Source organism: Rutilus rutilus (genome assembly GCF_951802725.1).
Source record: "Rutilus rutilus genome assembly, chromosome: 18".
Lineage (NCBI taxonomy): Eukaryota > Metazoa > Chordata > Actinopteri > Cypriniformes > Leuciscidae > Rutilus > Rutilus rutilus.
In genome coordinates, this window is record NC_140231.1 from 15,998,325 (window position 1) to 16,025,276 (window position 26,952).

Genomic DNA, 26,952 nt, shown 5'->3' on the forward strand with positions numbered 1-26,952 from the left:
TGTTTGCAGGTAAGAAAATCTGTCGTTTTCATGCATTGGTTAATTGTGAAATGACAGAACAGTCTTGGTAAGGCTGTCATGATTTATCGAGTAAAACTCTGTTCAGAAAAACAGCTTTTCCCAAAGCAGGGTTGTGCACTAGGCTTACACCTGAGACAAATATGGTTTGGAGTGAGAAATGATAATAGGAAGATAAAATACAAAAATAATGACAACTAGATAAAATTCTTGAAGTTCACAGTTTATTTATATACTCTTAAAACATCAGAAAACATGTACACAATATCTTCAACTGTTACTTTTTTTTCAATGGTTTTACAGCATTCTCTGACCTGCAAACAGATAGAAATAAAAGTAAAAAAGATGCTGAAATAAAACAAAGCCAACCACCAAAATAAATACCGTTTTTACTCCTTTACACAAACCTCCATCAGTCAGTCAGTGTGGTCTACCAAGCATTGTTTTTTTCTCCCTCAAGTCATTGATCTCTACCTGCAAGTCATATTTGAAAAGACCCAGATATCATACAATATATTTCCCTTCTCAGATGTGTAAATAAAACTGGACAGTTCAAGATGCTAATGGGTATGCAATGCAAGGACAGAACCATGATTACAGACAAGAAAAAAGATAATGCTCATCCACACAAATAAAATCGTTGGTTCTCAGCATTGAAATAAGATCCAGGCCTTTCATCTTCCAATCAATCAATCAATCAGGTAAAATACATTTTGAACAGTTTTACATACAAATGTGTACTCTAGACCTTCAGACCTATTATGCAAATAGTGAAATGACAGAAAATAAAGTTCAGGCACAACAAATAAATTTAAAACACAATAATCCTTAGCAAAACATTTCAGATGAGAGACAATGAATACTGGCATCGGAAACAAATCACTGAACAACTAAACCAGCCAGAGGCCCATAATTATGACGAACAATCACACATGAGAACTGCTGCCTTGTGCTCCAATGTCCCACTTTGCAGCGGGACACCACAGTGGACAAGTGTTTTAATCGAGTTAATTAAAGGAACTCAAGTTAAGAGTTTTGCATTCCACTGCAGCTACATCAAAACTTTGCTTCGTGATGTGATATGCCTAAACTGGATAAACATATGGAACCATTACAAATGCTCATTATTCCATTTAACATATATGCACTCCCAAATCCATGCAAAGACAGTCGGGGTGGTCGGTGGGTTGGCTGAACAACAGGAACATTTTCGCCATAATCAGATATATAAAAAGCAGTCGAAGACACAAACATGACAACGGCAGGAGGGAGCAAAACAAGTGGAGGGAAGAGAGGAAAAAAAAGCTGCGAACAGGGCAAGTAGATTAGGGAGGAATGAGCTTGGGAAGCAGATGTTGTAGCTGCAAGGGGTTGGGAAAGAGGATGCACAGTTAGGCTGGCAGGTTTCTCCGTGTCTGAGGTGGTACTCTCTGCATTCACAGAGTCGCTGTGCTCTCCTCACAGTGGCACTTGAGGTGACTTCGGCTTATCGGCACCTCCCCCCGTAACGGCAGCTCGACTGGCTGCACAACCACGGCTGGCCAAGAGCCACGCCCAGATCAACAGCCGTCTGCTCAGATCACTGAACTTGGATTAGTCGTCTCAGAACGTCTGAGAAAGATCAGCACCAATTAAGTCCCTTTTTCTACCTGAGCGAGGCACTCTACCCAACAGGGTCAACTTTTACAGTTACACAACTTCCGGAAATAAAAGAAAACAATTAAAGGATGGTCTAACTTGAATTCCAAGACTTTAGCTCATGTAATCTTAGGGCGATTGGACAGAGACGCTGTCTAGAAACACTGTAGTGATAAAAAAAAAAAACTAAATGCAGCAGGAATGATCTGACACTGTGAACCTATAACACTTCCTCTGATCATACAAAAGGAAGCATTAACTGTGCTAAGTTAGGGATGCGGATAGAGTAGCAATCGACTTGTAAGGGCCACCATTTAGTTGGTAATCATTTGAGAATGGGTTCAAGCAGACATTTTCACATGCCTAATTCTTCATGAAAGCTATTTAAGCTCAATAAAAATTCCACTCTGAGAGCATTTGCTGTTATGTTTACAGGGATCTTTAACAGCAGACAGTGACCAAGAATAACTCAGTTCAAGGCAAACTGAAATATTGTGGCCACTTAAGAACCCATAAAACCTTTTCCTACAAATCTCTGTCATCCGTTTTCGTTATAATAAAGGTATGATGATATGACAAGATCAAAAGACTGGTTACATAGGGGCGAACATTAGATACTTAACATGAAAACCGTTCAATTCAATCCCCTTCTCTTGCCTTCTCAACAAAAATAAATTAGTCCTGGTTGCCTGGCTGACATTTTTCTGTTTCACTCTGAAAGCTGACTGGATACAGCAAAGTTTGAGATGTGTCAGAAGGGGTACAGGGCCAACTCGGTTGCCTGTTTTGCCTACCTTACCAAGACATATCACCTCACGTCTCAAACTGAGTTAGCAAGGCTCGGACCTCAGGAGTGAGCTGCTTGGCAGCCTTGGCAGCCTCAGTGATGGCTTTACGATACAGGCCCTTTCTCTTCTTGTCAAAGCGAGACTGGAAGTTTTCTAGAAACGGGGCAAGCTGAGTAATGGCCAGGAAGGAAGTGGTGGGCGACCCAAACCAAGAGACCCGGGCCTCCTGCCTGACTAAGAGCCCATTATCTTTGCGACTCACTGTGATGGCTAGGATGCGGGCGGGCCACCAGGGGAAGCCAAGGATTTTGGCCCAAACAATGTCCCCAACACAAATTGTCCTGCCATCCAGGGTAACGCACTTTGTGACGTTTTTGGAAAAGACGGTAGCTTTGAGGGATTTACTGCGCTTTTTGTCGTCCTTAGGAGCAGAGGGAGAGGCAGAGGCAAAAGCAGAGGATGTGCCAGGGGCAGGGGCCGAACGCAAATCACCAGGAGGGGGGAAATCAAACGTTTCGGTAGAGCTACACTCGGAGTTTGATGACTTTAAGTCATCTGCACTATCGATGCTGCACATGGATGTACTAGAGGAGTCGGGCTGGCTGGGGTTAAGGGTCATGTAGACCACTAGGTTACCAGCCTTGCTCCCACGCGTCTCCCGCTTTTCCTCCCGCCCCTCCTGTTCCTCTGTCTCAGCCTGGGGTTCCCTGTATTCTGGAGCTGGGAGGGGATCGGGTTGGGCCTGGTTGAGAGGGGACTCAATCGGTTTGTCTGGCCTCTGGGGCTCTACAGCTGTGGTGACTTGGCTAGCAGAGCAGGAGGAGGAGGAGGAGGAGCGTGTGGAGGTGCAGCGGGGTACGGCTGGCTTAGGCAGTGGTAAACGGCCCCCTCCCGGCACTTTCTCCAAGCAAGGCGGCTTACATGAGGAAGAATCGTTCTCTTCATTACGGTACCTTTGGGGCTTGATGCGCATCCTGGGCGGCAGGGGGTTGGAACCTCGACCTCCACTAATCTGCTGCAGTCGCCGGGTGAAGTGGACCTTCTGGTGGGCTTCCTGGAGGGCTGCGGCCCTGGTTATGGCCTTGGTGTTTCCGCTACTGCCTGTGACTGTCTCTTTCTGTCTTCTCTGAGCCTTGGCCATCTTCAGCACCTCTCGTACTTTGGAGTGGTCAACATTTTTGCTCTGAAGCACTTTTTTGGCATTGAGCTGCACTCGAGAGTTGGCCGAGGACGTTGTTGTAGTGGACACCCCCTTTACCATTTTGTTCCCTGCAGCTGCACCTTTGACCTGACTATGACCCAGAGAAGAGGCGGTGGATGATGACACCCGTATGGCTGAACCCTGCCGTTTGGGCCCATCAGTACTACGGCCCTTCTCTTCAGAACGTGGATCACTACGGGGCCGCTTACCAGCAGCTGCCGTCACGTTGTCATTACGCCGTCTTTTGGCATCGTCACTCCGGCAGTCGGAAATGGGGCCTCTGCGAGTCTCACGCTTGTCCCCTTGCACCACAGCCCCTTTACATTTATCACACAGAACTTGTCTTGGTCGGAGCTTGATGGCATTCATTATAGAAGTGGGCTCCTCTCGATACAGCCTACGCTTGGGCCGCTTAATTTTGCGGGGTAGAGGCTGAGGTAACGACTGGTTGTAGGTGTCCCTGATGAACAATGGAGGAGGATAAGGGGCCCCCTCCTGAAACAAAGGAGGTGGTTTTGAGGTCCATGGGTTAGGTTGAGGGTTGGGACAGGGCTGGGGTGCTGCAGGAGTCTCAGCAGGGTCCTTCAGAGGGGCATCCGAGGCATCCACAGGGTCCTTAATTGGGGCATCACTAGTTCCTTGAACAACACCCTTATCCGTCTCTGACTGGAATGCTTCCGTCTTCAGCTGCATAGATTCTGGCTTGTCCTTATACTCTCTCTTGGGGAACACAGTTATAGGAATCCCATAAGGTCCAAACCTGAGGTACAGAGGATGAGAAAAGACACTAAGGTCAAACTGAACAGAACAGAAAATCTAATCTAACTAATCCCCGTTTCCTCAAATCTAAACAGAAATATCAAGATACTGGATTACTACTAATAGATTATGGATACTAATATACAACAACAAAATGTAGCAGAGTTGTTTGTTCAGTCATAGAACTGAAAAGTTACTCTGAGGTCTGAAAGCATTACATTTATAGCCTAGTTTTTCTTTGTAGTTTTGCAGTTACTCTGGAGATTTTTAAATCATTATTTTGCAACCAAAAAAAAAAAAAGTTAAGCATCAGTCACACTATTGTACTGGTTTCATTTAAATTATATCTTCACAAGGCTTGGAATAAAACCACTGACTTGATTCAAATGGATTTCAGTTTTGGTAACCTGGACTTTCAATAGAGGGACAGAAACCTTTTAGGTTTATACATCATGTCTGTATTTATGACTACAGAAGGGAAGAATGATGATTAACTGTCAAAGTAGAAGTACAGCAACAGATAAAATGCAACTCTGGGCCAAGAAGAACTTACTCTACAATAAAAATTAATAATTCATATTCTGCAGAGTAAAGTACTAACCATACAGCTTATTTCAGAAGTGAATCGCCACCTGTCTATCTGTATCACTATGTAAAAAAGTACAATGAATTTGTCAAAATGCAAGTGATTTTGATACTGTGGTGTAGAATAAGAGAGTGTAAAAAACTGTGACAACGAAGTACTCTCCCTTAAAAAAAATGGGTTGAGTCTGTGATCTGTTGAATGTCAGAGGAATATACATTGTTCCTGACTTGCAACTGAAACTGGGAATGGCCTAACATTGAAAAATGCAAATTAAGAAAGCACTCAAGAGCGTAAGCTAAAAATAAACTGGACAGTATGTCTGGCAAAACACTTCAACGCCATGACACTGACTGTGTTCAAGTTCAGTTGATGTACTGCGGCTGTTACATCAGAGGAAAAGTGGGAAATTATTACACACCCAGGACATTAGGCCTAGTTGTTTTTAAACCAATTATAAAATGAATATCCATCTATGTCCATCTTGTCACCACTCCAAAATATGAGCAATTACACTGAAACCATTGAAGACTAAATGGAAATTGAAGAGAGGAAGTTTGAGTTTTTCCACACTCTCACAGATGGCCCTACTCACAGGAAGCATGAAATTAGCTGAGCTAGTGACACTTTCTCAATTAAGAACATATTTTTGCTTCTGTTTGAGATTTAGAGCTGTAACACGTTTCATCATTAACATGTTAGAACACAAAATACCAATGCTGGAGGCCTTAAATGAATACAAAGACTTTAATTAAGTTAAGCTTCAATAGCAGCATCTGTGACATGCTGTGAAGTACAGAACATCATTTAATTTCATCCCACAGTCTGTACAAATAAAAAAAACAAGCATGTACAATGGAGGTCTTAAGCTTAACTTTTAAATCCAGAATATTACTTTAAAATAGTGGTCTGCCATGTCAGGGTTCCCCAAACACCCCTGGGAGTTTGTAAGGGAACTAAAGCGGGTTTGTGAGTTGGTGGAATGATAATTAATTATAGTTAAATCAAGTGATTGTATTTCTATAGCACCTTTCTAGAGCTTTACATCTAAATATAAAAAGGAAATCAAAATAAGAGTGATGGACATTAAAACCAGAATCAGATAAAAGAGTGATATAATGATTTGCTAATGCTAATCAAATGCTAATGATTTAATTAAACAACTGTATAGTCTGATGCGCTGCGTGTTTCAAAGTGAAGGCTGGGCAGCTCGTGCTCTTGTGTTTTCAGCAACTCAGATCGGCTTGGTTCACAGCTAACTTGCATTAGAGTATGCAACGTGCACTTGGTTTACTTTATTTATATTTTCACATAATATCCAATATGTTTGAGGACAGAAGTTTAGAGCATTTCACTAGTGTTTCCCCTGAATATAAAAGCTTGAGGGTTTTAACTTTTGAATGTGAAGAATTTAATACAGGGGCGCCCAATCCTGGAGATCTACCTACCTGCAGAGTTCAGATCCAACCCTGATCCAACTCACCTTTCTGAAATTATCAAGTGCTCCTGAAGATCTTAATTAGCTGCTTCAGTTGTGTTTGATCAGGTTTGGAGCTGAACTTTTGCAGGAAGGTAGATCTCCAGGAACAGGATTGTGTAACCCTGATTTAAGACATAAATATTATTGAAACTTGTAGTGTAAATTATTTTTTTTTTAACAGTACAATTGTAATTCACACAGTAATATTTTTTCCGTCTTTGTTTTTAGTTGCAGTTAAAACAGTATTATTATTATTATTCAATTTGATTGGGTTTCTCAAATACCAGTGTGGATATGTGGATTGAGACACTATCAACTTAAAAGAGTCTTGTATCCACTTTAAAGTCCATATACAAAGTCAAAATAAATAAATTAGTAAAAAAAAAAAGATTAAATAGTTAATCCATTTACTTGCATGTCATGTGACCACTAACCAAATTCATAGAACTGTGAATATGCGAATGAGTCATTAAATTATTGAAATATTAACTTGAAATCTCAGGGGGTACTTCAAGTAAATATTTTACGCCTAAGGGGTTCAGCTGAGAAATCATTTGAGTAATTCCTGGTCTATGTCAGCTGTGTTAGAATAAAGATGAAGGGCACTTTTGGGCTATGCCCACGGCATAATTTCCATCCAGAAACCACATCACAACATATCTTGCTTTTAACTAATCCTGGCCTGTGTAATTAATTGGTTGACTTATATGGTCTATCAGCATAGAGAAATCTTCCATAATTTCCAGCTGATGTAATAATCCCTTCTTAATGTTGCTGGACAGGTTCTTCAAGACACCTTCCCTACACAGTAACATCACAAGAATGTTTCATGTTGACTTATCTAAAGTGAGAACTGAACTGAGAGACTGGAGATCCCACTGCAGGCCACATGGATGGCACTATAAATTGGGCTCAGCTATGAGTCATATCTGACACTGAGAGAAAACCTGTGAACAAGGGTGTTGAGACAGACAAACTGTGGGAGCAATTTGTAGGGTGTTAATCACCAGCATAACACTGTTTTCCCCCTTGGTTTTAATGTTCTTGTGTCTACGTTCACACTGCGAGCCTTAGTGCTCAATTCCGATTTATTTCTCAGATCCAATTTTTGTGTTTTTTAAATGTGGCCAATATCAGATTCCAGTGTGAACAGATAATGGTCCTGAACTGACCCGCAAGCGCAAAAGAACGATAAAAAGATGACACACAGCACGTTGTCATACAGAAGTAAACATGGAGGGCATTGAAGTAAGTGATTACGTGTTTATTTACAGTGTGATCTGCTGCGGAAACCAGGCAATATAAAAAACAAAGACGAGGATGCGAAAAAAGAGGGAAGAGTTTTTAAACATGTATAATACGAGGCCTCGTGTTTTGCTTGTGTATAGAGCTGTCACTGTAATACTTGTGAGTTCTGACACATCACTGTCCTTCACTGACTACCTTTCACAGCTGTCTTGATAACTTCGAGTATGTATAATCTTTGAAGTGACAACGATGAGCGCAGAATTGTGACGAATGTTGTTGCACTAGTGACGTAAAAATCGCATGAATGTCTCGGATGTAGGCCTAGTATCACATATGGAAGTGGCACAAATCAGAATTTAAAAGATCAGATTCCATGTGGTTTGTGCTGGTCAGCCTGTCATGAGAAAAACAGATCAGTCACATATGAGCAAAAACATTTTTGGGGGATTTTGGGCCACATTTATGGATTTGGGCCACATTTACCTGCAGTCTGAACATAGCCATAGTTACTTAGCTGAATATGAGTAGCTGACGTGAATATTTAAGTAGTGATAGTAGTGTCATGCAATAGCCTAAGACTTCAACACTGTTTTTGTTTATTCTTGTATAATGTCATTTTTATGACTTGGAATAATTAAATAAAATTTACTATTGTCATTTATACATAAAAAAGGTTGATTAAAATATTAAAAAAAAAAAAAAACACTTCACCAGTCACACCAGCCGCAATTAATAATTTCCCTTTAAACATATGTACAATAGTAAATGATACAGTTTATCTATAAACATAAACATTTTAGGAGAATAAAAATGAGTAAAACTATGAAATAGGACAGATAAAAACAATAACTTGCACGCTTAACCTACACTCCAAACTATACTGACAGTTTGCTTTAAACTATAATGATAATTTATAACCTAAAATGTAATGAAGATGCTCTTTACTCCATCTTTTTGACAGCTACATAGGAAAGCCAACTTTGGGAAGTATGCTGAATGTAAAAGTGGACACTAAAATTTCTTTGCGCAAAATAGTGTTTACCTTTTTGAAAGGTCCATGAGTACCCCGGAGAAGATCTTCTCGCCTAAGCGAAACGACACCACGAGCGCATCGTCGATGATGTGATCCAGCGAGACTCGAACCTCGGACCCGAGCACCAGGCGCTCCGCCGTGTCGGCCTCCGCCGCACACAGAACCGGGGCTTTCGATTCCGACTCCCTCTCGGGTTCGCTGAGGTCCGTTTTGAAGCTCTGATGATGATGATGATGATGATGAAGAGGATGCGAGCGCACTTCTTCTGATTCTACCGATGAGATGAGCGACTGATTCACTACCGCTGGAAGTCCCGGAGAGTCCTTGCTGGAAACAGTAGAAAAGTCACTAATGCAGCTCTGACCCACCGATTCTCCAAGCGAGGTCTCCTCTGCATTGGACAGACAGTCCAGGTGATCTGAGGGGTGCGGGATGTCATGAAAAGCATCCTCGTGAGATTTGAGTTCCGACCCGAGAGCATCGTATGCGGGTTCGGGCTCCGGTTCAGGCTGCGTGAAGCCTATGAGTTCACACTCCAGATCGGTAGGGTGGCTTGACACGGGATTGGAGTCGTATTCGACAGCCAGAGACAGTCCGGTTTCAGGCTCCGACGGAACCTGAGAGGGAAGGGAATGCAAGAAGACCACGGAGTGCTGGGAGTCTGAGATGGAGCTGGGGAGCAAAAGGCAGGGGCTGGATTCGAGAGGACTGACCTCGTTTGCAGCCTCCACCTTCGGCGAGAAGGAGCCCCCGTAATCAGAAACGCCTGTACACCTGTAGTCCATATGCACGGGCTGCTCGGCAGTGTCCAAGCGGCCCCAGGAACCCCCCGTTTCGGTGCTCTCACCGTCCGCATGGGCAGCGAGGGCTTTTCCCGCGGCTTGAAGGTCCGGCCTTCTGATTTCCAGTTGGACCTGGCTGCATTCCTGAACTGCATCCACATCCTCGGGTTGGTGACAAAGCTCCATTTTCGGGACGGGGTGTGCCTCTAGGTCGACCACATGCTCTCCTGGCTCGGGTTCGTATTCCACCCCGTCCCCCGCTGTTGTTGATGCCGCAGCAGCTCCTGGCTCCGCAGCCACGGCCGCCATTTTCTTTCCGCTTTGCAACTACTACTTGGCCCTCTCCTCCTGAAAAGATTAGAGCCCGCCCACTTACAACTACTGACACTTTCCATTAGCTGCTTCAACGTGCGGTTGTTATTGATTGGCTCAAGGTCGTGTCGTTCAAAGGAAATCCCTGGAAACATTATTGTGATTGGCTAATATTATGTCAATATACTTTATTATGAGGATACAACTTTGGTACCACCAGGGGCGATGTCGAGTTGTATATACGTCAGGGTTTGTTGGTGTGGTCCATTTGTTATATTCTAAAAACAGTGCTGTTTGATTTTGGTAACATTTTAACTTTCGAGCAATTTCTGAATATCCATATATCTTTCCAGTTCCATCAAAGAAATATACTACCTTGATAAAAGCTATGCCAGCAGGTTTAACCCAATTAAGCAAAAATCACCTTAAGTCCAGCAAAGGTAACAGTGTTTATCCGGCTTTACGCTTAGATGCTTACGCTGACCTTTTAGATGACAAATAGACAAATTCTCAAAATGTTTCAAATGAAGAGAAAGATTACTCCAAGGGTTAAATTATATTGGGGTTCTTTTGTAACAAATGTAAATTGGAGAAAGGCATGGCTTTTGCCAAGTAAATGTTGTGTAGGCCTATCGAACAAAATTAAGGAAATTCATCATAAAATCCTTCATAAAATCTATCCTGTTTTTAAATATTCTGATATTTATGAAACTTGCTCTTTTTGTGGTTTTGTTGAAGAAACAGCTTCTCGTTTATTTTGTAATTGTAGTATAACCAATACATTTTGCCCTGATTTAAGTACTTATGTTTTTAGCCCTACTAATGTGAACCACACCTTCATCCTTAAAGAGGTTATCTTTTATTATGAAAACCCATGCAAAGCTGCCATCCCTTGAATATGTTGTTAATCTCTATATCTTGTATGCAAAATTCTTCATTCACAAATAAAAATGGCTTAAGTCTCCTTTACGTTTTCCTCTTTTTCTTGCTGAATTTAACTCTTTTATTTCATGCCTTAGACTTATAAATAACAAAAAAAGTGATTTGATTATGGTGATTTATTCAAAGAAAGTATTTAACCTTATTATTGTGCTTTTCTTTTTACTTTTTTCTTTTCTTTCAGAGACATTTTTTGATGTACGCAAATCCGGGATGTTTATTTATTTACATTTTTTGTTGCTGTTATTGTTCATTGAAAGAGATACAACCACGCTTCATTTTCCTGATTATGTATAAGTTCTGCAATAAAAAAATAATTAAAAAACCCCAGTGCTGTTATTGCAAGCCAGTGTTGTTGTCGTAAAACTAAAAGTAAAACTACTAACAATAGTTTTCGGTAATTTAAATAAATTCGAAATGAAATAAAATATAGACTTAATGTTAGAGTATCTAGAAAATTAGAAATGTGGCCTCAACAACCATCTGAAATAAAAATAAAAAAGTTGAAGGACTAAAATTAATTACTAAATATATAAAAATGATGTAAGCAAAATGACTCAAACTTTACACTAAAGTTCAAATGAAAACTGAAAATGTAAAAAGTATCAGGCTATTAATAAATAGCCTATAGTCTATAAATAATATAGCCTAAATAATAACATAAAATAACACTGTTGCAAAAATGCTGAACAAATCAGCATAATAACAATGTCATCTGAGGGAAACACCCTCAGAAAATCAGATTTATTCACATTTTTATAAAATTAGTTTTATTCAAAATGGTTCATGGAATTGATATCATTTCACTTGTAAATGAATTTGGTGAGCTAAAGGGTGGTTCTGTTTCGCAATAAAACACGGGTATGCACCAGTGTTATCTGCGTGTAGTTCTCAGAAGCTAACGTTTGCATATTTGATAAACTCATCATGTCATTGTATGTAATGACCTACTGATCATCAGTGCACTGACCTTTCACCTTTCATTATGGTATAAACCTCAGTAGTTTGAGTCAATACAGTGAATGAATTTTTTGTTTGTGTGTGTGTGCTTAGATTTTCAGTGGAGTTAGCTTTCAGGGCTATATACTAACATATGACATCAGATATGAATTATCAAATACTAATTATTTGATAATTGTTCTGATTTTATAAAGAAAGAATGTAGGCAATCAGATTTCTTTGCTGAAGTGATTTGTCACCATATAGTGTTTCAACATGACACATTTATTGTCAAACTAGAGAGACATTTCAACAAGAAAGGTAGTCAGGGCTTGACATGAACTTTTTTGCTCACCACCAGCCACTGTGACTAGTGGTTTCCAGAAGTTACTAGCCACTCAGCATTTTCACTGGCCACAATTTTGACATCGATAGGGGAAAACTGCCAATATTTTTAATATTATCTCATAATTTGGCAGCAGGGATATTAGACTGACACACAGACCCATTATACTGTTACACATGTTTTCTTTCTCAACTGTTTACGTTCACTTAAAACATAACTGACTGCGTCCATGTGAATACTCGCCAAGACGGCACTTTGACATTATTTTGTGTGTGTTTGACTGTTTAAGTGCAATAAGCAGCGAAAAAAAACAACTAAATTTAGTTCGGAGAGGCGTATATATGTGCGTGCACTTTGGGGGTGAGCACAAAATCTCACGGGAAAGAGTAAAATTATGCACAATACGGGCAATACCATCCTGAAATTCAAGCTCTGTAACACCAACAATATTCATCCAGAGCAAATGAAACGAGGAAGGGGAAGGAGGGCTTGTGTGTCAACTCAACTCAGAAAGCGCAGCTGGTTTCGTGAATACATTCTGCGGAAAATTTGTATTGAAAGCGTTTCAGATATTTCATCAATATGTATTGAAAAATCAACATTTTTGACAACTCTGCATTGCACATTTTTTCATCAAATTAAAAAATGTATTATAAAAAAAATTCTGTTGTCAATGCTGAAATCCACCCGCATTTGTCAGGTTGGCGGGTGTTAATGGCAAATCCTGAAGGAAGTATTATAAAAGTTTATGTTTCACTATAGTTTTTATTTATTAAACCGTTCTCTTGGTGAATATATTGCGAAAGGCAAAGTTTAACGAGTGTTTGCAATCAAACCATATAATGTGAGTGAAATGTTCTTTATGACAACACAATCCAAGTACCTCCTTTTGTCATTTAACCATACTAGTTTGCTAATGTAGCAGCTTTTGTAATCTATTCAGTCTACTTTTACTGCTAAATTTCTAAATAATGATATATATATAGGCCTATATATATTTAAAAGGAAAGAATCTTCCTTGCAGAACTATCATGATAGTTCTCAACTTCACTAATAATATATCATCCTCAAATGACCTTTGATGCTTAAAAAAAAAACTCTCTAAATCCAAGACAAATGTCACACCTATTTCGTCTTCCACAAGAACCAATGTGTGCTTTTTTAAGAGGTGAGAGCTTGCAGCTATAGCTCTGGAAGTGAAAAAGAGATCTCATCCTCTTCTTATCCTGCTTTTTATCTCTTCGGCTCATCATTCTGCTAGATTTGTGAGTGGTGGTGATCTTTGAAGCTGAAATTTATCTGTGAATCTCAACATAAGACTTGAGAAAAAAGGAAACTTTCCAAGGCCAAAGGAGATGATGCAACGAAAGCTGTATTCTGTGAGAAACTAGCAGAGGTTTATGTGCTGAAGGGCATTGACCTGTGGCACATCTTTCCCTCTTTTTAAACTTCCAGATAGTCAATTTTAAGACAATTTTTTCTGATATGCCAGCATTTTGATTGATGAATTTCAGTTGCTTAAAAGGACAGGCCACCTAAAAACCTGTCTTCTATGGAAACACTGGAAACCAAATAACACTGGAGCCCTTTGACTTTCATTCCAAATATCTTCTTTTATGTTCCACAGAAGAAAGAAAGTCATGCCATTTTGGAACGAACTGAGGTTGAGTAAATGACGGCAGGATTTTCATCTTTGTGTGGAGTATCCCATCCTCAAATGGAAAAGAGGATTGGATAGTCACTGTGGAACAGCGTACCCTGATGTTTTTCTTTCAGTTTTCTAGACGTATGAAAGGTTTGTGTGGCTATGAATCATTATCTACTGGAACATTTAGTTCAGTCTGACATAAAGAGCTTTCTTTCCTTTCAAAAGCAAGGTCAAAGCAGATTGCCTTCAGTACTAGCAGTACTCGACAGCTGCAAACCTATTTTGCAGCTGGTTGATATATGGTAGTATGAGAGATATTGCTATCTTACTCCCATTAATCATCTATTTGTTGACTATATAGAAGACAAATGCGATTTCCATTATATCCAATTTTATATCACACTGTACAGACTTATAAGCTGTACTGGAAAAGTCACTGATTTTTCTTCATTGCCCATGTATGGTACATCATTGCTACCCAGGTAACCAGCCTTGCGGTCATGCACTTGATGACTTGCTCTTTTGTGAGGCCATCGTAAAAGTTTATGGCTTGGTTATGATGATGGTGTACCCATAATTTTATGAAAAAGAGGCAGAGTTGAAGAGCGGTAGGGTATATAAGTGCAGGAAACTCGACCCATCAGTACCTCAGCTCTCAGCTCGCTCTTCATCTCCAACCAACAATCAACACCCAAACCATGGCTTTCAACGGAAAGTGGGAAACCGAATCTCAGGACGGATATGAAGAGTTCTGCAAACTGATTGGTAAGCCGCTTCTTTTCAAAAAACTATTTTTTGTTCTGTTGCTGGTGGTAACGTCAGTGGACGAGTTACTACTCGAAAAATTCATGCATTTCGGGCCACACTTCCATCCACTTAATCACAGGCTGATCTAGTTTAGACTGTCCTTGTACCATGAATTGCTTTGGACAAGAAAATGTTGTCCTGCATATCATTTGCAAGCATGTCTTAAGGTTCTTGTCGCCCAAATAATAAATGTTCTTTATTGGCATCTATGGTTTTACAAAGAACTTTTAAAATCCATGGAAATTTTCCATTTTACAAAGGTTCTTTATACTGGAACAGTAAATCACACTAAGAAAAAATGTTCAATGAAAGGTTCATTTTAAGAGTGTAGATTTAAATTTGAATATACGTGTGTGCATATTATATTTTTGTTTAAGAATATCTTAATCTTAAAAAAAAAATGCTTTGAGAAATCAAGCCCCACCTCCTTTCTTTATTAGTATTTTATTTCATTTTTATTATAACTGTCAGCTGATATGGGTTACAATAAATTGAATTTAATAAAATCACCACAAAAGCCAGATAGTACAAACTGAGGTTCTCTAAATTCTGATCGCTCTTACACACCTCAGGTATCCCTGATGATGTCATCTCAAAGGGCCATGACTTCAAGCTTGTGACAGAGATCATCCAGAGCGGAGATGACTACACATGGATCCAGTACTACCCAAATAACCACGTTGTGACCAACAAATTCATCATTGGCAAAGAGAGTGAGATGGAGACTGTTGGAGGGAAGAAATTTAAGGTATGGCATAGAAAGTCCTTGCATACACATTAGAGAGATTGGACTGCAGCTTCTGAATATGTCTGTGTATCTTAAGTGAGATTCTTAAATGCTAGTATGTTCATCTGTCCTCACCAGGGCATAGTCTCCCTGGAAGGGGCCAAGCTGGCCATAAGTTTCCCCAAGTACAACCATACATCTGAGATCAGCGGTGGAAAGCTGGTGGAGGTGAGGTATTATCATTGTAGACATTATTAAATGATATGCAATTCTTGTAAAGTAGCTAAAGTCCCTTTGCTTTGCATTACAGACCTCCACAGTGCCAACTGCCAAGGGTCCGGTTGTTTATGTACGTACCAGCAAGAAGATTTAACTCTAATATTGAGATAAATGACCCTCTTCTGCTCTGATCTCCAATTTACTCCAATAAAGTGTATGAGCTAAACTGACAACTGTCTCCTGATCTTTCCTCTACATCGGTCTATTAAATGATGAACTGAGCATCTAATGATGTCTCATTATAAAGAGGTGAAATATTTAATCAAATTAGAATGATTGCTGACAGCATGACCACCACTGGAGGGCAGTCCACACTTAAATCCTGCATGAACCCCACCAGTTCTCTAACAAAGACATTTTTAATGCATCCCTATGGAAACACTAATGATAACAAAGCAAGCAGGTAGAGGCTTGATTTTTCAAGGTAACTCTTCAAGATTGAGACATTCTTAATCAAACAAATACACACACACAATCAAACCAAAGATTATTCAGACACCAGATATAATTTTGATATTTTTTTAATAGTGGGTGCAGGAGACTATAGTTAATTTATGTAAGCGAGGATCGCAAAATAGAGTAAACTGTGACGTATTAAACCCAAAAATTCTTCATACAGTGGACTACCAGTAAAATGTATAAAAATTTGGGACCAATAATTATTCAGACACTTTGACCGGACCATGTTTTGCTTTAGTGTTTTTTCTTTAATTGCTAATGCGACCTTTTTACACCACAGACTGAACAAAATTAAGCATTGCTTTGTAACTGGTTGACCTAAATTGGTAGTATCTAATTGTGTACTTAAATTAAACAGCTGGCTATTCAACCTAATTCATCTTTGAGACAGTCGAATGGCCAAAACCAGTAAAATATCAACTGATTTGATAACTGAGTTCTTTTCATATTTTATTACCATTTTCTAAACTATAGCAAATAAACTGTGATAATGTGAGAAATGTTGAAGGTGTCTGAATAAATTTATTGTTTCAGACACTATATATTAATACTATATACTATAATTTAGCCTATATATATACAGTCAAACCCAAATTTATTCAGACACCTTCGACATTACTTTATTGTCCTCAGTATTTTATATATATATATATATATATATATATATATATATATGTGTGTGTGTGTGTGTGTGTGTGTGTGTGTGTACTATATATATATATAATGTATTTACTATATATATATATATATATGTGTGTGTGTGTGTGTGTATTTATATACTTGTGTGTACATCTATATATTTATGTGTGTATATCTATATATATATATATTCATGTGTGTATACACTATATATTCATGTGTGTATACACACTCTATATATTCATGTGTGTATGCACACTCCATATATTCATGTGTGTACACTATATATTCATGTGTGTATACACACTCTATATATTCATGTGTATACACTATATATTCATGTGTGTATGCACACTCCATATATTCATGTGTGTATACACGCTCTATGTACACACTCTCTATATATACACTACATATACTCAATGTATAAATAAAATAAAATACTGAGGACAATACTAATAAAGTAAAGTAGGTGGGGCTTGATTTTAAGGCATTTTTAAGATATTAAGAAACAAAATAAAATAAAGTAAAATCAAATAATTCTGAGGGCATTACTAATAAATAAGGACATGCAGCTTTATTTTTCAATACAATTATTTTTAGATTAAGACATAAGCAATTCAAAAAAATGCTTTTAAAAGGTGTAGCATGTTTAATCTTTAACTCATCAAAAGAGTTCATTGTAATTGACCACGAATGCATAAAGAAATAAAACAAAAGCAGTCGAGGGAGCGCTTCTGTTTAGAGGTACCCCCTCCTGATAATTAAGAAAAAAGGTGCCAGCCCCCTCCCCTTCCTTGCTTTGCAAACAAAGGTTGTGAAAATGATCCATTACCCAACTGCCCCTTTGCCAGCTCTCAACCCCCCTCATCTGATTTGACATCTCTTCATCATCACACCAACTCAGACATGTGTCCCACCTCCCAGGGTCTGCGCATGTACCCCCCACCAGCCTCCAGCACAAAGGGAGGGCCCCTCTCTCGGTCTGCTATCCACCCAATCTCTTTAATTAAACAGATAAGAGGCCAATCTCTGCAAAACCCCTAATCCGCGAGCTCCACCTTTTTCGGGAATTAATTGTTAACATTCTAAAGGGATGTGCCACCCAAAAATAAATAATTTACTCACCCTCAGATGATTTTTTTTTTTTTTTTTCAGATGAACACAAAGATCATCAGTGATTCATAGAACCCCATATGTCTTCTGAAGTGAAACAATAGGTGTGTGAGAAAAATACTAGTATTTTGAAAGTTAATTTAATAATAAACCATCACTTTCAGCCAACTGTCATACTCCTAGACCAGTTTTATAGCCTATAAAGTGATATGGCCTCTTAAAAGAATAAAATCATATAAGGTTGTATAATAAGGCTTAAGTCAAGAAAGGTTTTATAAGGTCATTAAAGTGATAGTTCACCCAAAAAATGAAAATTCTGTCATCATTTACTCACCCTGTATGACTTTCTTTCTTCCGTGGAACACAAAAGAAGATATTTTGAAGAATGTTGATAACCAAATAGTTTCTGTTCACATTGACTACACACACACAAAAAAAAATACATTGGAAGTCGAAACGGTGTTAGTCTTCAAAATATCATCTTTTAAGAAATAAAGTCATACAGGTTTGGAATGTTTTTGGTTGACCTATCCCTTTAAGGTCTAACACGTCAACTAAGCTACATCATGGCTGCCTCTATTATTTTAAAGGACTCTTTGTGTAACAATTTTTTTTTTTTTAAATAATCTTTGTATTAGTAAAAGCCTATACCCACTATAATCAAATTATCTCTTCTTCTCTGTGTTTTGCAGCACGCAGATGTTTCCTTAAAACACCCACGGACAGAAAAATAACTTATTGCCCATTACTCCAACTTCACTGTAGCTATTGTCGGCAGTTCTTTGAGCCCGAGAGCTTTTATCTCTGAAACGATCAGTGGTACTCAGTTGGATGCGCTTTATTTGTTTAGTGGTGTTTAGTGACAGGAAGAACCACCATGTGGGGCAGGAATCTCCCCCATTGTCTTCAGTCCAGCACGTTACATGCCAGGAGGAAGGGGGAGGGCAGTGGTATTTGGGGTGGAGCCAAATGAACACGACCCCACCCCCCATCCCCCCGCCCCCTTCACCACTTCCAAAGACCTTTTCATGTGCAATGAGTCCAGACATTCACATGAAACAACTCGCCTTGAGCCATGCAAATCCAGCGTCTATTCAAAATGTATGATTCACACATGAACGAAACATTTACCAAGCTTTTGTGCTTTTTATTTTTTCTCTTTTCATTTTATTTCTGGGGTTTTCATCCAATTTACACCTGTTATCTCCTCCCCTACCCAAATACAGGCTTTTAAATAAACCCATTAGATCACTGAATGAGCAGAATCAATTCTCTAGTCTACTAAATGCCTAGAGATTCAGGAGACATTGGTTGCAATGTGCAACATTTTCTTTGTGGAAAAATAAATCACTGCCTGGAAGCAGTAATCGCGTGTTAAAACAAACCAAACCAACAAAAAACTAATTCTACATAGTAAAAAAGTAGTGGTACAAAATGAAAAAAATGAAAAATATACAGTCTAAAAAGTAATAAACTAATGATTACATATTGCACACACAGAGGCTTCAACAAGAGAATGACTTGAAATATCAAACAGTGCGTGTCTGTTACAGTGAACACCGTTCTCTACCTATACAAAATACGGGACTTTAACACAAAAAAACTAAGTTCTGGATAAAAAAAAATGCAACGAAACACGTGAATGTTCTGACCAATTAAGAAAAAACATAAAACGAAAAGACGTGCCCTGCAGAATCAGCAAGTAAATGGCAATATATTGAGGTAGTTCAAAGTTCAGGACTGTAGGAGAAAGATTTTGATCCAAAGTCCAGTAAAGTGGTTGAAAAAGCTTCTCATTCAGCAGGACGTAAAGCAGACACTTTGGTCTAAAGGCCAGTCAACATAAAGGAATTCATTGTGTAGTCTAAGAACCCCAAAAAAAAAGAACAGGAAAGAATGTTTGGTTAATTTTATCTTTAGTTTGCAACAATAATAATAAAATATTTTGGACCAAATATTACAGTCTGCTTTAAAATATCCAGTTTGTTTAACAGAAACAAAGACGTCTGGACTAAAATGTTGATCTAAAGGTGTGACGCTACAAATTGAAGCACACTGTAACAGCAGAACCATCTTTTCTAACCCGAGCGGTGAGGTTAAACCAGTTCTTAGCATGACCTTGGAGGTAAATGTGAACGACAGTGTAACAGTGAGGTAATCTTTACGAGCCACAGTGTCTGATAGGAACAATGAAGTCGTCTTCATAGCGCGCGGCAGAACTGCAGGGCGATCATGGCTATTTTTCCCTGTGGGGAGGAGGAACTGGTAAAGCATGGTTTCCTCCAGCACAGATGCCTCCGTCCCTCTGGGCGTCTCCTTCCATCTGCCTGAGGGAACCGGAGCCTCAGCGTAACGTCAACCTTCTCCACAGACCGCATCGGCAAGAAACAAAAGGAGCTACTTCATACAAACATCAGCTGGTTCAATGGTATGTTGTGTGTATGTATTAAAGATATCTGTACATCCCTGATTTGTGGCATGTCACTGTAAACAAGACCAGAAGGGAGACAGGATTCTTGGTCGTAAAGCCATCGGTTCATATAAAAGGCAGCAGCATCAAAGGACCATACAGCAAAATCCAGTGTGAAAGTTCAAGGACTCGTTTGAAAATGCTGGTGGGATGGAATGCGGATCTCCGCGGTTTCTCTTCTTAAGGCTGTATGCTTAAAAAAAAACAAAAAAAAAAACGGATATTTGTCATAATCCCTAAGTCAAAAGAGCATCCTTCCTCTTTCTTTGAGGTCGACAGTTTGTGGCACAGCACTGGAAGATGGTCCTCACTTGGCTAAATAATCTTAAAAAATAGACATCCTCAGTTCATAAAAATCCCAAAAGAAAGCAGCCAAAGCTAAAAAACGAGAGCTTAAAGGCTGTTTTTTAAGTTAATACTATAACCTCCGTGGGGTCCGCTCGACTCTTGGCCTTCTGTTTGGAAAGTCTTCGCCGGCGTCCAAGACGAAGCCCCTCGGGGGCGGAGAGGGCGGAGGACGGTGGCAGCCCAAGGTTGAGTTTGTCCTCCCTCTCCTGGCGTCACCTGTCAAAGCAGCCGGCTGTGAAGGTGTGGTGGGAGCTCAAGTAGCCGCTCCCGTAAGTCAGACCGAGGCAGTGGCGCTCGGGTCCCATGCTCACCTGCATGGAGATGGGACCCGGGAGGGGCAAGCCTCGCAGCCCCGACGCCAAGCTGGGGAAAGAAGCGAAGGAGCTGGCCGGCATCGAGGCCGAAAGCAGACTGGCCTGGTGGGGCTGCAGATATTCCCGAGAGCCCACCGGTCCCAGGGCCTGGCAGTCGGCCAGCATGTGCAGCTGGGACAGTGCCGGCGAGTGTTGGGAGAGCTGTGGGTAGTTGCTGGCCTGGAGGAGCAGCTGCTGGGTGCTGGAGGTGGGCTGCCTCTGCAGAGAGGGGGTGGCGGGGCTGGGGGGGATGAGACCTTGTGGCTGGAGACTCTGACCGGCGGAAGGGGAGGATTTGGATTTGTTGGCCTCTTTTACGTCGTTGTCATGAGCGCTGAAAAATGAAACGAAAGGCAACTGTAAGGGCAAGGTGAAGCATGTGCGGTTTACTTCAGGGAACATTATGCTGCATGAACGAGGGTATATACTGCGGTTTGCTCTTACAGTAACATGAGCTGGATGCACTGCGTCAGATGATCCCAGGAGTAGCCCGTGAGCAGGTGGAGGACAGTGGTCCAGCTGGGGGAGATCTGCAGGCAGATTCTGGACGCAGCTATGCATGCAGCTGCCACCTGAGAGGGCCTGAAGCTCAGGAAGGCATGATCTACAACAAAGACGCACACAAAACACGCTATATTATATCCTTATAAGAGATTGAAGAGATATTTAACGACTTTAAAAATAAGCAATAAATTATATCGATTATTGATTATTTACTAAGCATTTAAAATGTATATTTGATTAAAAATTAAATTACATTATTGTAAATGTTAATGTACATTAATAAAATTCATTAATGTAATTATAAAGTCAGTAGGCCATTTACAGTTGCCAAGCAAAAAAAAAAGAAGAATTTATTCAATTAAGGTTCGGTCACATATATTGACTTTTGTACATTATTGTACATTGTATTGTATTCTACATTATTATAGGAATTGTACATTATTATTATAATGTAATACACACTACTGTGCAAAACTTTGTGGTCAGGAGGATTTAGTTTTATAGAATACTTCTATTAAATTGATCAAGTGACAGTAATGCTACAAAAAAAAATATATTTTTTTATTTTACTTTCTATTCATCAAATAATCCTGAAACAGATGTATCACTGTCTCCACAAAAATATTAAGCAGCACTGTTTTCAACATTGATAATAATAAGAAATGTTTCTTGAGCAGCAAATCAGCATATTATAGTGATTTCTGGAGGATCATGTGACACTGAAGCCTGGAGTAATGATGGCGAAAATTCAGCTTTGCATCACAGGAATAAATTTACATTTTAATTTAATATTTCACAAGAACTGTTTTTACTGTATTTTTGATCAAATAAATTCAGCCTTGTTGAACATAAGAGACTGCCTTTAAAAACATGAAAAAAATCGTACAGACTAATTGTGCTAATTTGAACGCTAATGTGTATTAGAGGTTTGTTATATAATGACGATATCAAAATTATAACATTTCTATCAAATTTACAATATGAATTGATCTTCTCAAGCTACATTTTTACTTGCTAAATGTTTCATCATCACTATTACTCAGTTCATTGGAATTCTTTCTTACCTTGCAAAGAGACTTCCAGGAAGTAGTGTGTGTACTTGTCCATGAAAGCTTTGGTCTTGGACAGGGAGGAGAGGGGCCAGCCGCTGTGTAGGTCCCCCTCCTGGACAGCAGCGTGGAGGTAGTAGTCAATGAAGTGGGCAGGTGTGGGCATGCACAGGTTCCAACCGAACGTCTCCAGCAGCAGCAGCTCCATCTTGATGAGGTCCCGCTTGTTGAGGGTGAGGTTCAGGCTGCACATGAAGCCCAGAGTGTTCAGCTGCTCCAGTTTGGGCACACGGTCCTCCTTCTCCTCAAACTTACCTGTGAAAAGACCAGCAAAAATTTGAGCTCGTGCGTTTCATTTGATCAATGTTACGTGCTTGGTTAAATTACAATGTTAGAATACGAATGCATTTCCCTGTGGATTATCCCGCTGTTATCCCAGACATCACATCAGAGATGTCACGTTACAGATTCATGATGTGTAATGGATGAAAGCAAGGGAATTTTATAGCGATTTCTTTTTTTCCAGATGTCACTGAGATCTAAAACATTCTTGATCTAAGAACAATACATCTCTGTGCTTCATTCACACACTTAGGTTTCTTTAAAAGGATATGCATTGGCATCAAGGTGAGGCATTTCATGAATTCCTGTAATGAAAGAGCACAGCTGCCTCATGGTGAATTAGCCCTTCTCTTCAGAATTCCTTTGTTCTCTCGGTTTCCCCTTCCTGACTCTAGGTGCTAGGTGTTAATATCTTTTCCCCAAAGTCCAAGGCTCCCTAGTATTGCTTCCCCTGCAGTCTAATGCTCCAACAATAAGGGCCCCACGACCTCTGACTTCTGCGGCTCATGGTTGAGCGCACACAGTCCCCCACAGATCACTGGCTGGCGTGGAGGAGACACAGTCCAAACGGCAAAGAGAAACCAAGGTCACTCCTTCATTCCTTGGCACTTTCAATAAACGCATGCTATAGACAACGTCAGGTCTTTGTCCTTTTAAATGAAACGCTACATCTTAAAGCACTATCAGGCCTTTACATCATATGTGACCCTGGACCACAAAACCAGTCACATGGGTCAAATTTTTTGACATTGAGATTTATACATCATATGAAAGCTGAATAAATAAGCTTTCCATTGATGGTAGATATGAATAGGATCATATTTGGCCGAGATACAACTATTGAAAATCTGGAATCTGAGGGAACAAAAAAAATCGACTTTAAAGTTTATGGTAGGAAGTTTACAAAATATCTTCATGGAACATGATCTTTACTTAATATCCTAATGATTTTTGGCATAAAAGAAAAATCGATAATTTTGACCCATACAATGTATTGTTGGCTCTTGCCACAAATATACCCGTGCGACTTGTGACTGGTTTTGTGGTCCAGGGTCACATTATACTCGCTCTGCACATATGGATGTGTACCAATTTTTTAATACACTTTGATTTGAATAATATTTTGCTGTTAAAAGTAAAAGTACCGTTTATTATGACAAAAACTGTGCATCTACTGCAAGCTGTTATATAAACACCCAGTTATTAGAAGAGTCAGAAGTTAATTCAATAAATGCTCTCACAGATTTAGTAAGTAATTCGTGCACCATGTGTTCATCCAGTTGAACCTCTACGACCTAAAATATTTACTCTAAGTAACCCCTGAAATTAACTGGGCAATAAGTGGGTGTTTCTTCAGCTATGAGCACATTTACTTTAGAAAATAAACTCTCTTTGAAATGCACTTTAAACTCTCGCTCTAGTTCTCAACAACAGTGTATCATGCATCACAGGAGAATTCTGTGAATTCTGATGAGATTTCCCTAAAACATCCACGATTTCTTTCAAATATGAAATGGCATTTTAGTAGTATTCAGGCTGAATTTTATGAATAGCATTTTATGTTTCCTAAATGCACAATGAAATGTTTTCTTATATATAATATCAAAAAATTAAAAATAAAATTATATATATATATATATATATATTTTTTTTTTTTTTTAATGGTAATTTGGTCTACAATTATTTCACTCTTAGTTTAAATGTGTATTTTACCAAATTTATATCAAAATGCAGTCATATTTTAAGAATAAAAGTCTGGGTCTTGGACAAAGATAAAACAATAAAATAAAAGGCTTTTGAAAAGAAGCAAAAACAAATGCTGTGATGGTTTTCAAGTTAATATAACCTTCATATTTGAAATCCACTCCTGAAATATAAGTGCCCAAAATAGAAGAGACAACCAGATATGAAGTTTACAACATTATTTCAAATTATTTGTATTTTATAAGTATAAAATTACTATCTATCTATCTATCTATCTATCTATCTATCTATCTATCTATCTATCTATCTATCTATATCTATCTATCTATCTATCTATCTGTGTGTGTATGTATGTATGTGTATGTGTGTGTGTGTGTGTGTGTTATATATATATATATATGTGTGTGATATGTGTATAAGATATGTACACACACACACAAAGACTTGAACTCAAAATACAATTTCTTTTCTTTTTTCGTTTCAATGTATATCCAGCAGCAGAACAGGAAACACTGGTGGACCTTCACAGTCAAAAATGCCCAGCTGACACACACACACACACACACACACACACACACACACACACACACACACACACACACACACACACACACACAACACTGCCCAGTGTCTTTTCTTAATTACCTGGGGTGTACAAATTCTTTTCATTAGCATCAAACCTCAAGGGGGAATCTGTCACACTAATCTGAATATCAGGAACCCTGCTGAGTGTTTCAGTTCAAACATGCCCCTCTAGGGCCCTCAGCTCCCCCACCCCTCCCTTCGCCCTCCCGAGGAAAGGGCCAGCCTGCATTTGACATGCTACTCTACACCGTTTTCTGAGCTGCAGCCCCATTAGTTACAGGGCAGATGCCGTTTCAACAGGGCTTCTTGAAGATGGAAAAGTACCACACGATTAAGGTTTCAACTCATCTAGTTTTCATTATTCCTTCAACACGCAGAGAATAAACCTTTAATATCCAAAAAGATGACTTTTTTTTATGTTTACATGCTATCAGATCTGATGAAGAAAAACGAGTTTCACGTCATGCATTGTGCTTTAAACCGGTTACCATAACAAACCCCCATCACCCCAGCTCAGGAGAGGAAATGAGCCTGATATCTCGCCCTCTTCTCCTCCTCCAAAGTTTTCAGCTAAAAGAATGAGAGCGGGTGGGTGTGGGGGGCTAATTGTGCTGATAACATTAAGCTCAAGTGTTCGTCCATGCATATCCTCAAGCTGCATTTAGCCATCATTCATCGCTGAACATTATCACCTGAAAATTTGATTTTCACACGTTCTCAGCTGAAGCTCTCGGCATGGTGCAATTTCTGCAGACTCAGCCTTCAGCATGATCGTCCGGTGTTAATACCGACTTAATACGAGGTTACGCTCTGGTTTCAAATTATACGAGCTTAAAAAAAACTTAAACCAAAGCAAATGAGCTTTAGACAGGCAGCAGTGTTATTTTAGTAGTATTATTATAATATTCCTTAATATTTGCAGTTAGCGTTTATTTTTATATTTTCCATTTTCTTTTAAATTTCAGTTTAAGTTTTAGTATTTGTTATGTACTTTTGTCATTTTTATTAATTTTATATTTCTATATCTTTAATTTATTTGGTAACACTTTACAATAAGGTTCCATTTTATTATTCTTTAGAAAAATAATTCTAAAGCATTTATTAATCTTAATGTGAATTTTAACATTTACTAATACATTACAAAAATAAAAGTTGTATAATTCAACATTATTTAATGAAGTTTAGCTGACACGAACTAACAAATGAACTCATTTTATTTACTAAAACTTTAACAAAGATTAATAAATACAATGTATTAGCATTGTTAACACATTAACTAAAATGAACTAACGGGACCATTTATTTTCATTTCAGTTTTCGTTTTAGTTATTTTAGTACTTTTATTTCCATTAGTTGCCAAAATAGCATTTCTAATTTTTAAGTTTTTCAGTTTTTTGTTTTTTAGCTTTATTTTAATTAACAAAAATAGTTTTTAACACTGACAGGCAGTAGTATACGATTAACCTCTAAATAGGAGCACACGAACAACACTAAAATGAATCGTAAGATGGGATTTTCTATAACATGCAATCACAAGCCAGTTTGTTTAATGCAAAGAGAGCGTCTCCCTACAATTTGTCATAATAAATCTTGGTCTGAATGGAAACTTTGCTAAGCTCTCAGCTTTAAGCGCCCTGTCCCACACACACACACTGACTCCAGGCGACTCTTAGAGAAACCCAACAATGGCCGCAGCCGCCTGAATCAATGACTTCGGGAGAGGGAGGGATATTTTAACAAGGAACATGAGCCAAAGCCATTATTCATTCAGTCAAAGCAATTAATTAATGCCTGAACACTGCCAATTGCCGGCCAGCGCAAAACAACCCTCCCCCAACAAGAGTCCGGCCATAATG

At 39.0% G+C, this 26,952-nt stretch overlaps 3 protein-coding genes across 3 annotated transcripts in view; 1 reads left to right on the forward strand and 2 right to left on the reverse strand.

Annotated features, from left to right (window-relative positions):
* Nucleotides 1-227: 227 nt before the first annotated feature.
* pwwp2a (PWWP domain containing 2A) lies at nt 228-9,882 on the reverse strand. Its single transcript, XM_084388090.1, has 3 exons — nt 8,758-9,882; nt 426-4,405; nt 228-332 (listed from the first exon to the last, which is right to left on the reverse strand). Exons 1-2 carry the CDS (start codon nt 9,837-9,839, stop codon nt 2,470-2,472), a joined length of 3,018 nt encoding a protein of 1,005 aa, XP_084244216.1. The 5' UTR covers nt 9,840-9,882; the 3' UTR covers nt 228-332; nt 426-2,469.
* A 4,460-nt stretch (nt 9,883-14,342) lies between these two features.
* fabp6 (fatty acid binding protein 6, ileal (gastrotropin)) lies at nt 14,343-15,693 on the forward strand. The gene is made up of 4 exons (XM_084387970.1): nt 14,343-14,479; nt 15,094-15,269; nt 15,387-15,476; nt 15,559-15,693. Exons 1-4 carry the CDS (start codon nt 14,413-14,415, stop codon nt 15,619-15,621), a joined length of 396 nt encoding a protein of 131 aa, XP_084244096.1. The 5' UTR covers nt 14,343-14,412; the 3' UTR covers nt 15,622-15,693.
* A 3,177-nt stretch (nt 15,694-18,870) lies between these two features.
* Nucleotides 18,871-26,952, reverse strand: part of ccnjl (cyclin J-like) — a 15,372-nt gene continuing 7,290 nt past the window's right edge. The window contains exons 4-6 of the mRNA XM_084387053.1: nt 22,481-22,780; nt 21,357-21,516; nt 18,871-21,246 (exon numbers count right to left, since the gene is read on the reverse strand). Of these exons, the coding sequence (XP_084243179.1) occupies nt 20,772-21,246; nt 21,357-21,516; nt 22,481-22,780 (935 nt within the window). The 3' untranslated portion in view covers nt 18,871-20,771. The remainder of the gene's footprint in view (nt 21,247-21,356; nt 21,517-22,480; nt 22,781-26,952) is intronic.